The sequence below is a fragment of the Bos grunniens genome, chromosome 1 (assembly GCF_055505025.1).
Source record: "Bos grunniens cultivar Pamir isolate PY7600 chromosome 1, Bosgru_T2T1.0, whole genome shotgun sequence".
Lineage (NCBI taxonomy): Eukaryota > Metazoa > Chordata > Mammalia > Artiodactyla > Bovidae > Bos > Bos grunniens.
In genome coordinates, this window is record NC_141165.1 from 119,921,376 (window position 1) to 119,935,741 (window position 14,366).

Consider the following 14,366-nt stretch of genomic DNA (forward strand, 5'->3'; position numbering starts at 1 on the left):
CTTATTTTTGTTCTTATTTATTCTGCAACTTAATGACGATAAACCCTTACAAAGTTAGCAATAAGAATTAGCACAATGAAACAATATATTTTAAATCATTCCAATTAAATTAACTAAGTATAATTGACTCTTTATTAGTCTAAGTATTTAAAATATATCATTTAAGTCTTTAGACTATAAATTAGGTTACCTTCATTTAGAACCTCATTCTAAAAATATTGAATGTATTATATCATTCTGTATGCCCAAAATTTATATTCTAAAATTTATGATAGTATTGATGAATCCAATGACATGGCATTTGAAAATTTTGTGAATTTAAAGAAAAAGTTATTTCTCTATTTCATTTTATATACATAAATATCCCCAAATAAAGGCATCTTCTCTCTGAATAGAAATGAATTCATCTTTCATGTTTCTTTATTTTTAGTTTTTTAAATTTTTAAATTTATCTACATTTATAAAATTAATACAATGAATTTATTTAAATCTAGGTGCTATATTTTATACATTTTATACATGTAAAATTAGTTATTATATAATACATAAATATGATATAATATGGATTACATATATATACAAAATATAAAACTAATCTTCACTATAGTTTCTTTTAAAAATGAATTTTGCTTACTTTTTAATCTGTATAACAAAAACAAAGAGCTGACTCATTGGAAGAGACCCTGATGCTGGGAAAGGTTGAGGGCAGAGGAGAAGGGGGTGACAGAGGATGAGATGGTTATATAGCACCACCAACTCAATGGACATGAGTTGTAGAAAACTCCAGGAGATAGGGAAGGACAGGGAAGCCTGGCATGCTGTAAACATGGGGTTGCAAAGAATCAGACATGCCTTAGCAACTAAACAACAAATAACAAAAATGTATGATAAAATGAGAGAAAATTTATCTTTCTAAGACTACTTTCTATTTATTTTTATAGCAGCAATTTCTATCAAGAACCTCTTTAAGAAAGACTTTTCCAATTCTTTAAAAAGGAAGAGCTCTATTTTTACCCTTTTATACAGGTGCATTATGACTATATTTTTCATTTTTTCTATATTTATCAAAAGCATTATTTTTGCATTGTATTTTCTTTTTCATCATCCCAATTATAACAAAATCTCTTAAAATGTACTTCATCTATCATTCTAAAAAATCAAATTAACTATCTAAAAAAAACTCAATGTCCTTCTCATTGTTTAGAGTGGCTCTTTTCCTTTATTGTCTTTTTTTGCCTCATTCTTTTGCAGCTTTTGATTATACAATTCATTCTATCCACTTTTGGAAAATTCCTTGATCTGTAGTTTTTCTAATGGTTTAAGTTTCATTCCTAACTCTGTCTGTTCTTATTTCTACCTACCATTTCATATGCTTCTGCTCTGATATTGGTGCTGTTCTCCAAAGCTCTAGACAGAGACCATTTTCTTTCTTTCTGGATAGAAGTCTATGCAGTGGTTTAGTGTTCTGAGATAACAGCTAATGTTTCAAACACTTTTCCTTCTAGGATTGCCACCTACTGGCTTGACTGGCTCTGTAGTTCTCTTATAAGGAGTCTGAAATCTCCATAACCTACTGTGATACCCCGTTACGCACTGTGGAAGCATTCATTCATTTCCATCAGTTTCTTGGTTCTTATAGATTTTTGAGGTCTACACTAAGTGACGGAGGGATTTAGAGGCTTCAGAAACACCACTGACCACAGAGCAGCACAGGAGCAGCAAGGAGAAGCTCCCAATCTGGGAGATTGGGAGGCAGGGTGTCTCACTGTCAACCCATGCAGACAAACACCCTCCACTATTCACAGATTACAGTCTTCCTATGATCCTTGGGATATGAGAGCTTTAAGTAGAAATTATATTATTATGTCGGAGAAGGCAATGGCACCCCACTCCAGTACTCTTGCTTGGAAAATCCCATGGACGGAGGAGCCTGTTAGGCTGCAATCCATGGGGTCGCTAAGAGTCGGACACGACTGAGCGACTTCACTTTCACGCTTTGGAGAAGGAAATGGCAACCCACTCCAGTGTTCTTGCCTGGAGAATCCCAGGGATGGGGAAGCCTGGTGGGCCGCCATCTGTGGGATGGCACAGAGCCGGACACGACTGAAGTGACTTAGCATAGCATATTATTATGTAGAAGAATAAAGATGGATATACTTGTGGTAAAAATCAGCATGACTAGATCGAGACTTGTACCTTCTAAATGTGTTTCTAATAGTGTTTTTTCGAAAAAATTATCTTTGCCGTCAGAAGGCTTGAAATTGGATGCTTAGCTTTAGTCTCTCCCCAGCTTGTGATGTAACTCTCCATGTTCTTGTGGGACTCAGTCTCATTGTGTCCAGAGTGCTAATCTTCCTCACACAGCTGTTCATCCTTCTGCACTTGGTACCCCGTTTAGTAACAGCACTGTCCTCAGAGTCCTTGTTCACCTGGAAGTATTCTCTGCTACTCCATGTCACTGCATTGCTCACTACTCACCATGTCTTATAATACTTCTTTACAACTGTTTGAATTCACACCTTTTTTTAAAATAAATTTTCTCTTCTTTACTCTAGCCTAAGTCCTTCCCAAGACTATTGAAATCACCTCCTTACTCCTTATCATGCACTCTTCCTCTCCAGTTCTTCTAGGTACATTTGCAGAGAACTACTCCACATGTCATTTAATTGTCTTCAACGGCTCCTCTTTTCCTCATGGACAAAAGTCCAGATTTCTAGAGATGACATGCAATCTTCCATTATCTGGTGAAATCATATAGTGGCTCCTTCCTCATAATTCCTTATCTGATCCTATATTATCCCAGAAATAGTTTATGCAGTGTAAATTGAAGTATTGTAAATTTTTGTGTGTCTTGATTTTCTGTACAGTGTTCTCCCAGCCTGGTATGATCTTATACTGGTAGACATTTCACTCATCATCCACTAGTCGCTCAGTTCCAAAAATTATTTCTCTGCAACTTCCAAAGAATCTCAAAGCTCAAAGTAAACTCATTCTTTGTTCATGATTCCTAAACACTTTGTCTTTTTGTTCCAATAATTACTTAATCTGAGGGATATTACTGTCGACCTTGAACAACACTGAAATTCACTTAGTCTGTCCTCCCTATTTGCAGTTTCTCCTATCTGAGATTCCTTGGCACCCCAAGATTCAACCAACCACAAACCCTGGAGTAGTGTAGTGTTTGCTACTGAAAAATATCTGTGTATAAATGGACCCCTATAAGCTTCCCCAGGTGCTCAGCGGTAAAGAATCCACCTGTAATGTAGGAGCCTCAGGAGATGCATGTTTGATCCCTGGATTGGGATCCCTGGATTGGGATCAAACTTTGATCCCTGGATTGGATTGATCTCCTGGTGGAGGACTTGGCAACCCACTCCAGTATTCTTACCTGGAAAATCCCACAGATAGAGGAGCCTAGCAGGCTACAGTCCATGGGGTTGCAAAGAGTCAGAAACGACTAAAGAGAAGGAACATGGACCCCTACAATTCAAACCTGTGCTATTCAAGGGTTAATTGTATAGTATTGCTGAACTTTTCCTCCAATTTTCAAGGCAAGCTGTTGCAAGTGGAGGCTGTGTCTCTTTACCTGTATAATCACCATGTGCTAAGTTGCTTCAGTCCTGTCCAACTCTTTGGGACCCTATGGACTATAGCCTGCCAGGCTCTTCTGATCATGGGATTCTCCAGGCAAGAATACTGGAGTGGGTTGCCATGCCCTCCTCCAGGGCATCTTCCTGACCGGTGTCTCTTATGTTTCCTGCATTGGCAGGCAGGCTCTTTACTATGAACTGCCACTTGGGAAGCCCTCAGGGCCCAGTATAACACTTCACACAAAGTAAATGCTAAATAAATCTTCATATTGATATACAGTCAAAACTTCAAATTTATTCATGTCTCCTCCATTTACTCTACTTTTAGGAAAATGAATCAATTACTGGAGAACAAACATAAAATTTACTCCAACTTCCTTTCCTTTCTCACCACTTCTTGCAACATCTAAGTAAGTTTTTAATCTGATACACCATGACCATCTGCTTAAACACATTCCCTACTTCCAGCAATGATATTCACAAAGACACTCTCACTGGAATATTCTTTGGGAATGTTTCTGCTATGAATCATCAACTCTAAGGAAGGTTGAAAAGTAAAATAATGCATTGTAGTAAGATTTCTGTAACAGTATATGAAATAAAATGTGCCATAAAACTAACTAGACTCAGGCAGACTCTGAAAAACAACATCCCTATAAAAATTGATAGAAGATGTTGTTTTTCCTAAAGGACTTTATAGACATAATTCTTTACAGTGATCCAAATAACTAAGTCATTCAGAAATTTGAATCCTTGGTGCCATTCACAAACTCAGATTGAGACAGTCTCCAAGTGTATTGAAGAGGAAGGGAAACATAAGATTTATGCTTAGGGGAAATAAAAGAAAATTAGGGTTAGGGTTAGGATTAGGGTTAGGGGAAAATTATAAGCTTTTACCTTTGTGACTAGTGTCTGTAGAAATCCATATACTGAATAGGAAAAAGAACTGGAATATTTTTTTCTAAAAATTGTGTGTCTGTTGAAATGGAAATTTAGTATTATTTCAGCAAATACATATTCATGTGTGTAACAGATATTTATTGAATTTCAAGTATCAACTGGTAATACAAGGGAAGCACAGCATCTGATCTCATTGGTCTTAGAGCTAATTGGAGGAATAAATACTTAGAAAATGCACACAACTGAATTACAATTGGGATGAAGAAGAAGGACACAGTGGCCTGTAAAACAATTAATAGTGTTGACCTTTAAATCTTGTTGCCAGAGAATGCCTCAATTAAGACAAGGCATAGAAACTGCTTTCTAAGGGAAATGGACACAAAGAAGACTCTTACAACAAGAACAGCATGAGCTACTGTCCTCCTGTCTGACATGCTTTGACTTTCTGAAGGAACCTGAAGTTGGTCACTGAGGCTACCATACTATTTAAGTGAAAGGAGCTCAGGTTGAAAGGCTGAAACGCTCCCCACAAAGCAGTTGTGTAAATCAAACAGCCTTACATCTCTGCCTTAAGTGCCTTAATGGGTTCCTCATGCATTTCAAAAAATTCCAAAGTCCTCCCCATGACCTGGTACCCTCAAGTACTCTGGCTTCTGTTTGCCTTCCTGTGACAGACTCTTCCTCTCCCTTCTGTCCTTCCATTATGTTGTTGTCCTTCTGCCATTTTTGAGAACACTTTAGACTCACCTGCAGTTTATTTTTACTATGCCTAGAGTTCTTTTTTTTTTTTTCCCAACCACCCTTTAATAATCGATCACAGCCTTTTATTTATTTCCTTCCTATAATCCGTGCCAGTCTATTGTCTATTTGTATACATTATAGAAGATGTCTATTCATCTTATAGAATGTAAACTCTGTAGGAAACATATTTGTCTTCATCACTATTCTCCATGCCTAGCACATAGTAGATTAGCATACAATAAATAATTGTTAAAAAATGAAGAAATTAATATTTGAATAAAAGAAAGGACATTGGAGGAGCAGGAGTATTTAAATCACCAAAAAGAATGCAGATTTTTTTCCAAGTGTAATGGAAATTCAAAATCAGTTATAAAGAGGTGACAAATTATATTGTATATACACAATTTATTGAATTCTCCAGACATGTATATTGGAGTGGGTAGTTATTCCCTTCTTCAGGGCATCTTCCTAACCCAGGAATCAAACCTGGGTCTCCTATATTGCAGGCAGAGTATTTACCACCTGAGTCACCAGGAAAGCCTGGTATATATTTATCAATATATAGAGATTGATAGGAAAATTCTGAAGACTCTGTGAGAGATGCTCAAAGTGGGACAAGAATGGAATCAAGGGGCACATTAGGAGACTACTGCAGTGCCCTAGGTCAGAAGGAGAAAGTCATAGGAGAGAGCGTTTGCAGTGAAAAGGGAGCGAAATGGATCATGTTGACACAGTGCTCACCTGGGTTGAAGTGTGGAGGCCAAGAAAGTGGGGCCAAGATGGTTCTAATACTGATTGGGCAGATGTATAGGTGCTAGTGTATTCAACTAAATTCAAAATGCAGTGGGAGAACGAGATTATCAGGAGTAAATAAAAGGATAAAATTTTGAATATTAAATTTTGAAATGTCTGTCTTTGAGACCCTTATTGGAGAAGTTTGGCTCTGAAGGGTTGTAGAAAAATAAGAAAGTAGTTGACAAGAGATGTGGAATCAGCAGAGGTGATGTTGATAAATAGCCTTGTCTAAATTCCCTTGATGATAAAAATTACCTGGAGTTTTTTTATCAAATGTACAAATTCCACTCCTTTCCTGAAGATTCTGAATTAGTAGCTTGGGTTAGACCTGGATATTTGAACATTTAATAAATTCCCTCTAGTGATCCTTTTACTAGGGTAATTTGAGAAACAATGTAATAGAACATATTTTTATGACAATAATCTTGCAGAAATAAAGAGCCTGCTTATGCAGGAGAGAGGGAAAGAGGCTGGATACACAGGGGATGGAGAGGAGCGAGAGAAAGGCATTTGCCTCTGACATTGGAAGCATACTTCCTCTCTCTCTTCTAATTACAGGAAAGAAGGACTCTCCTCTCTTGTAATTATAGGAAAGAAGAACACCAGTATGTTTTTGTTTTGCTGCTGGAATTTTCCATCGGATGGCTTGTATTTTCTCAATAAAGCATGTAGCAAGGGCATTACTGGAAAATTAAATGGGAAGAGGAATATGTGTAATCAGCTATGAAAAAGAATACAATAATCATTGTCAAAAGTGGGAAAGAAAATTTTCTAAAGAAAAATAAGAACTTTTGACATTGTTGCATGGCAACATAAGGTTGTCATTAATAAATTTATAAAGGCATAATCTGCCCAGCTGTGCATTTTAATCTCAATAAGAAAACATAAGCACAATTTCTAAAATTTTTATAGTGAATTAAGAAAAACATGTTCCCTAAAATTACATTGTTTATAACAAAATAAATGGAATATATTAAAATATTACATAATATATATTAGAATAAAAAATGTTCAGTTACTTTAATAAGAATGGAATAGTGAATTTAACAAAATTTGAATATGATAATATACAATGACATAATATGATCTGATATTAAGATTAATTTCCCATATAGAATTGGGTTTAACTATCTAGATAATATTACATGAGCTAGTTTTTATATTGGTAGTGACCCTATGGAAACGGCTTGAATGCTCTTTTATGATATGGAAATAGTTGAAAAGATATTCTTTTTTGCTATTGAGTAAAGTTTAAAAGAAATGGCTTCAGGGTATAAAATGAGGACCGTATGACTCAGGGAAAGGCAGGTTTGTTATCTTGTTGGTTGTTAAACTGTCAGGTGGATTTCCTAATGAGTCTGCACAGTCTCATTCTGAAATTTAGGACAGAGATTCATCCTTGCAGGGTAAGTTATCAGTAGTTTTACCTACTGGATATATATTAATAAATTCAATAGTATTGATCTCCTAAAAGTTATTTCTAACAAATAATCTATGACTCTTATATACTTACATTAAGATTTTGATGCAAATTCTCTTTATTCATTTTATTCAAATTTAATGTAAAAGCTGGATCATATATGCTCGCTATAATTGTTTCCATTAAGGTAAAAAATTACATACTCTCAGTGCATTAACAAGCACTCTATCAAGTTGAAAGTCACAGCTCTTAATACCTGTCAGTGAAAACAACAGATGTGCACAAAAATAAGAAAATTCTTTCCTACAAGGTATTATATTAAATCTTTTATACATGAGTCACAGTAAATCATCACTATGCAGTATGTATACATGTTAATTAATATTGTGGATTTTTGTGCACAGTAGGTGTAGTTCTTTTACTAAAACTCTGTAATTTAAGAACACATTATCAAAATGTAGAACTGTTTTTCACATATGTGTACAATGAGCATATAATTGACATTTCTCAAAACCATTAGGACAACTCAGTGATTCTCAGCTGGGAGGATTATGCATCAAGTCTAATGGACGTTGTGCCCTCAGGGCTGCCTCACAGCCACAGTGCGTTGACATTTGTGTTGCTGTCCAGGAACACTGACATTATTATACTCTTAGTTTTATCCTTCACAGTGTCTAACAAAGTAATCGGCACATAATATGTGTTAAATAAAGGTTTGTTTAATCAAGGGAAAATTGCATTCTGCTAGCCAGTGCAATGGCTTGGTGACACTATTATTATTTCTGTAATTTTATTTTAAATGCGGATTAAATCAAGACTTTGCTAGAATTCCCCAACACTCTAGATATCCTTTTTTTGTTGTTTTAAGTAACAGAGAATGGAAAGAATCTATGTGTTCAGGGTTTCTATTGTGCAAATATTGAAACCTGAATGTATACATGCTTCTAGGTAAGATGCAAGTTAAAAAATATCAGAACTTTATCAGTGTCATTCAATAGAATGAGATTTCCTCCTGAAAGTTAAAAAACAAACAAACAAACAAACATGTCTTTTTAATCTTGAGGAATATAAGTGTCAAAGTATGCAGTTGGGGGAGTGGAAGAAAAAAATTAACACCTTGGAGATAAAAATACAATCATCTCAGAGAGAGTGCAAGATGTAAAATCAAATGGGTCACCTTGCTGCCGCACTGGTGATGATCTTCAGACTGCCTGGGTTCCGGATAAGCTTGTCCAGAATGCTGACAATCTGCTCAAACTTGGGTCTGTTGTTTCTGTCTTTCTGCCAGCAGTCTAGCATCAGCTGATACAACGCAGCTGGGCAGTCCATGGGGGGTGGCAGTCGATAGCCTTCATCCACAGCTTTAATTACCTGTGTGAGATGTAAAGTTTCCGGGCACTTAGAGAAGTGGAATTTCTTTTATTATAATACTTCTTTTTGGGCAGGTCACACTTATATTTATATTTCAAAGTAAAGTGAAAGGTTTTCATTTTAAATTTATTAAAAGGATAACAGCTTATTAAATAAATATTATTCATGTCTGAAAATGTTATATAAATAAGATTGAGACAGAGAAAGTGGATTTAGGAAAGAAGAGTTTGTACAGTAACTTTCTGGATTAAAATCAAAAGAAATGTTCTATGATATCGGAAATTTAGAAAACTATAAAGAAACTCTTATGTGGTAACACATATTTCTGTGAAAACTCTATATAAATGGATGAATGCAGAAAAAATACCACAGATTTTTAGTTATATCACAGTTCAACTGGTACCTCTCAAATCGTAGTCAGTTCCTTTGTTAAAAGCCCATAGGTTGAACAATTAAGTGACTCTTAGTTAATCAGCATTTTTAAATCATGTAAAGTCATGATTTACAAACATTACTCTGTATCAGAATCATCTGGAGAACTTATTAATACACAAATAGCTAATCTTTGATTCAATAACTCTGGGGAAAGTCCTGAGAATTTGCATCCCTACAAATTTCCAGACCTTGCTCAAGCTGCTGGTCCAGAAAGCACATTTTGAGATCCTCTGATACAGAAAGAATTTGGAAAATAGAGATGTGGAAAAGTGAGTCTGATTTTCCCAGTGTCATTATAAAACGTGGCTTGTTTGAAGAAGTTCAGAAAGGTTTTTATATCCAAATACATTAAAAGCAATTTTATATGTGGTGAGTAGGAAATGACTAAAAGCATCTCAGCTTTCCTTCTTATGTGTCTTTGAGATCATGCTCAGTTTCTGGCTAAGCATAAAGAAAACTCTCTGTGTGCTGAATCCATATGCCAATAGCATCCTTGCACTAAGCATTAGCAAAGCATGCTTATAAAAACAAAAATCCTTTTGAAAAATCATATCACAGTTGTAATAGAAAGTTAATGATTGCTTTCTCTATATCGAGACTTCAATTTGTATAACTAACTTCATGTGCAAGTTTAATACATTATAAGAAACAACATGTTAGAGATTGGTTGTTTTGTCTGACTTTGGGAAATGCTATATTTAAGTAAACAAAATGTTGGCACAGATGCATTAATTGAATCTACAAAGGATGGCAGAGTGTATCTTACTAATGTTACACTGAGACAATTTTGTAGCAAAAATAATTCAAACATTTCTTGATATCTATTGGCCATTTTGTCAGGCACTTATTTCATTACATTTTATTACAAATGTTTTCCTTTTGTCTCACTTCTAAACCCTTGCTTTAGGGAAAAATGTGAAGCTGTCAGAGCAACTCAATTAATATCTTTATAAGATTTGGAAACAATTTCGTTTCTTCTAAGTGTTCTGTTTCAATGTCACAAACTGGGAGCCACCTGGTTTCATTATGCTCCACTTCCTTGCACAGCTTGATCTCTTAATCTGAACCCATAACTCATAGACTACAAATACTTACATCCTGATTGGACATCTCCCAGTATGGTCTCTCTCCATAGGACATCACCTCCCAGAGAACAATCCCGTAACTCCATACATCGCTGGCTGATGTGAATTTGCGGTAGGCTATGGCTTCTGGTGATGTCCACCGAATTGGGATCTTCCCTCCCTTGGAATGTAAAATCATATATACATACACGATCAATGACTAAAACATACTATATACATTATCATCTGAAATCTGACTGAATTTGTCGGGGCATTTCTTTTATGAAAGGGACTGTGGGTTTCTTCTGATATATCTCTATGTTCATATATTCTAATACCAACGAGAGAGTGGCAAGGGAAAAACATTTGAAAATTGCTAAAATGCTGACATTTTTGATCAGTTATGGCACGTTTATCAGTCCTCTGTAACAGTAAATAGGATAGGAAAGTAGATAGGATATATCATATATTAGAATCTATTGAGGTGGATGTGTGTGCTTAGTTGCTCAGTCATGTCCGACTCTTTGCAACACCATGGACTGTAGCCCGTGTGGCTCCTCTGTCCATGGAGGTTCTCTAGGCAAGAATATTGGAGTGGGTTGCACGCCCTCCTCCAGGGGATCTTCCCAACGCAGGGATGGAATCCAGGTCTATTAATTGAGGTATCTCAAATCAACTTCTATTGATTTAATAGATTTATGCATGAACAAACAAACTTAGTGCTAATGTTGATTTGTAAAGAATTTATACCACTTCTTGACATACAATTTCTTGTAGGTGTTTGTTAAGTAAATACATTGCAAATAAAATTATACATCTAAAAACACTTTAATATATTCATCAATCATCTTAATTAATTTACTCAGTGCCTCACTCTACCATTAGCCTCTGAAGTACCCTCCATGTACAAGGCAGGCACCATATTAGCTAGAAAGATATAATGATTACAATTTGAGAATTTACAGTCTAGAGCAGATATTGCTTCTATGAGTTATGGGAGATATAAATGTATAACTCCCATGGAATTTGCTCTCAGTTTAATAAATACATTTAATAAAGATGTGCTGAGTAGTAACCATATGGGAAGTATTATGGTAGTCACTCTGGGTGAGACAAGCATAAATAATACACTGGTCCTTCTGTTTGGGAAATATCAAGAAAATAGTAATGATAATTAGTTGTTGTGAATAACTAAATGCAGGAAGAATTAAGTATCTAGTGCTTCACATCTGAAACTTTACAATAGAGTCGTCTTGGGCTCATGCTGATTAAAACGGAAATTCTGGTTCAGTAGTTCCAGAGTGTAGGCAGGATCTGCAGGTGATTTGGGAGCCTTTTAGAAATCAGATCCTGCCTGCATTGAGGAAAGAAGACAGTAGTGGAGTGGCTGTGATGCAGAATGTGGAGCCAAGTTTCTTACTAGAGAAACTGAGGCGGTCACATATGAATTGAGCCTTGTAAATTGCACAAAATTTTATATAACCAGGAAAAAGGGATAGATTTTCCAAAGAATTCATATTATCAAAATATTATACTATATTCATCAAAGTGTGTTCTATTGATGTTTACCTCATAGGACTTCACTGTTTCTTAAGTAATGCTTGAGGGTGACAATATATTGCTTTGGAGAAATGAATTGGTGACTTGGGAGGTAAGTTATTAAATCTCATTATGCTTGAATTTCCTCATCTGTTATTTTGGAAACTAACAGTTCATAGCATCACTGTGAGGCTAAATGACAAATTTCAGTAAAATCTCTAGCATAGTTCCTGGCATACAGTAAAGCCTCAAGAAAAATTAGCTTAATACTACCATACTTTTAGAGAAATGGCATAAATCAACGCACAGAGGAGGAAAATATATGTTCTGGAAAAAACAGTTTCCAGTGTGGTAATACTACAGAAAATGTGGAGACATGTAATAGGAGAGGATGGCAAAAGGTCGAATCAGCTTTAATCACAGCAACATTGAGCAAGTGCTATCCTTGAGAGGAGAGCGGCATGTGCGATTGGAACTAGCTCAGTAAACTGCTTGACACTTTTCTTCGATATCTGTTCAGAAAGAGTACTGTCAGGAGGTCTTTGAAGGAGGTCAGGATTACACGGGGTTTTGAAGGATGCATGCAACTGGAGAGAAGTGAGCGCAAAAAGGAGGACTGAGCACAGCCTTCTTGAGATGATTCCAACCTCAGGGTTGTCCATGATTTATACCAGTGCAGTAAAATCAAGTTGGAGAGATGGGGGCTGGACTATGAGAGCTTTGGGAGTTCGTGAGAAACACTATAGAGCTCAGCGTGCTGTTGGAGTAAAGATGATCCAGAACCAGAAAGCAAAATAGAAAACACTATGAAGTCCCTCCGCTGTTCACCTGAAACTATCACAAAATTGTTTGCTAATTGGCTACACTCCAATACAAAATAAAAAGTTTTTAAAAACAGGGCTTATTTTCTTGGAAGTTGCCCCTTTATTTTCCATCTCACTTATACTCATTTATTCATTCTCATTTTTATAGTTTGTATTCTTTTCAACGAAAATGTAAAAGATCCTTTTTTATATTTAAATTTGGAGGGTTTTTTTTTTCTGGTCTAATATTGCCCTTTCTCTGCCAATACATTCAATGCTAATAATAATAATAACGTTTAAAAAAAGAACTTAACTTACTTGCACCTTCCGAGACAAAGTTTGGTTTTTAAGGATTCAAGATTTCAAATACCATCCCATCATTTTGATAAAAACAGAACTACACATGTGACATTTAACTGAATCTATTCAAGATGCCAAGTGGAATTAAAGGGCATACATTCTTTCTCTTTTAAAGAACTCTGAGAATTAACAGAAGTCAAACAAATTGTATTCATGGGGCAAAGAAAAGATAATATTTAAAAATCTCAGCTGCATGTCTTATCTTTGCTACAGACACTTTGCCATTTCCTTTCCTTTTCCCAAAACAATTTACTAGTAGCACAAAAATTGCACTAAAAAAAGAAAGCTTTCCATGTTGAAAACTTTGTATCTATTAAGAAAACATAAAGCACAGATATGTATTACCTTATCAAGATCTCTTGAAATAAAAATACAGACATAAAGAAAAAAAATCCAAACCAACAGATTGATGACAACCATAAACAAGGTGTTTTAGACTGATTGGTTTTGCCCTGAAAATGAAGTGATAACCATACATTCAAGATGCTCATCTTGACCCTAGGCAGCCATCACTGGATGAAGAAGAGAATGAAGATGATTAAGGATTATTGATTAGCATTCAGGGATTTTTTGTCATTGGCAATAGATTTATAATATACATAAAGGAACAAATAAAGTGTCTAATCTTTAATAGGCTCAATAATTGTTTTGCCCTTTCTTCCATTCCAATTCCCTTCAAATAGCACACTTTTACAATTTGTGCAAAGAATTTGATAAATGAATATATAAAGGAAAGCTTATTGCCAACTATTAATACAAAGTATTAAAATTTATCATTTGTTTTTATTTTTGCTAAAAATACAACAGAGTAAGAAGAGTTTTATAAATTTTTTACTTTTTCCGTGATCACTAAACAACTTGGCACTCTGTCTTCAAATGAGAGAAAAATAAGCCAACATATTCATAGTATACACTTAATTAGAAATCAAACTACAGGAGCAATTCTGAGCTCATAATATTGTAGAGTTTGTGGAAGGATGAGTGTCCTGTTATTATTATTCAATTTAAAACTCTTTAAATTGAACATTGTAGTTTCAAATACTTTATAGTCAGGAATAGTAAAATAAATTTGAATAGTAGCTTTTAACGGAGAAGGCAATGGCACCCCACTCCAGTACTCTTGCCTGGAAAATCCCATGGATGGAGGAGCCTGGTGGGCTGCAATCCATGGGGTTGCTAAGAGTCAGACATGACTGAGTGACTTTACTTTCATTTTTCACTTTCATGCATTGGAGATGGAAATGGCAACCCACTCCAGTGTTCTTGCCTGGAGAATCCCAGGGACAGGGGAGCCTGGTGGGCTGCCATCTATGGGGTCACACAGAGTCGGACACGACTGAAGTGACTT

The 14,366-nt window shown here is 35.5% G+C and overlaps 1 protein-coding gene across 2 annotated transcripts in view; it reads right to left on the minus strand.

The window, feature by feature from the left end:
• The window catches only part of EPHA3 (EPH receptor A3), a 416,154-nt gene that overhangs the window by 15,566 nt on the left and 386,222 nt on the right, over positions 1–14,366 (minus strand). For both annotated transcript variants that reach the window (XM_086321511.1, XM_086321506.1), the window contains exons 14-15: positions 10,348–10,497; positions 8,624–8,817 (exon numbers count right to left, since the gene is read on the minus strand). In XM_086321511.1, the coding sequence (XP_086177637.1) occupies positions 8,624–8,817; positions 10,348–10,497 (344 nt within the window). The remainder of the gene's footprint in view (positions 1–8,623; positions 8,818–10,347; positions 10,498–14,366) is intronic.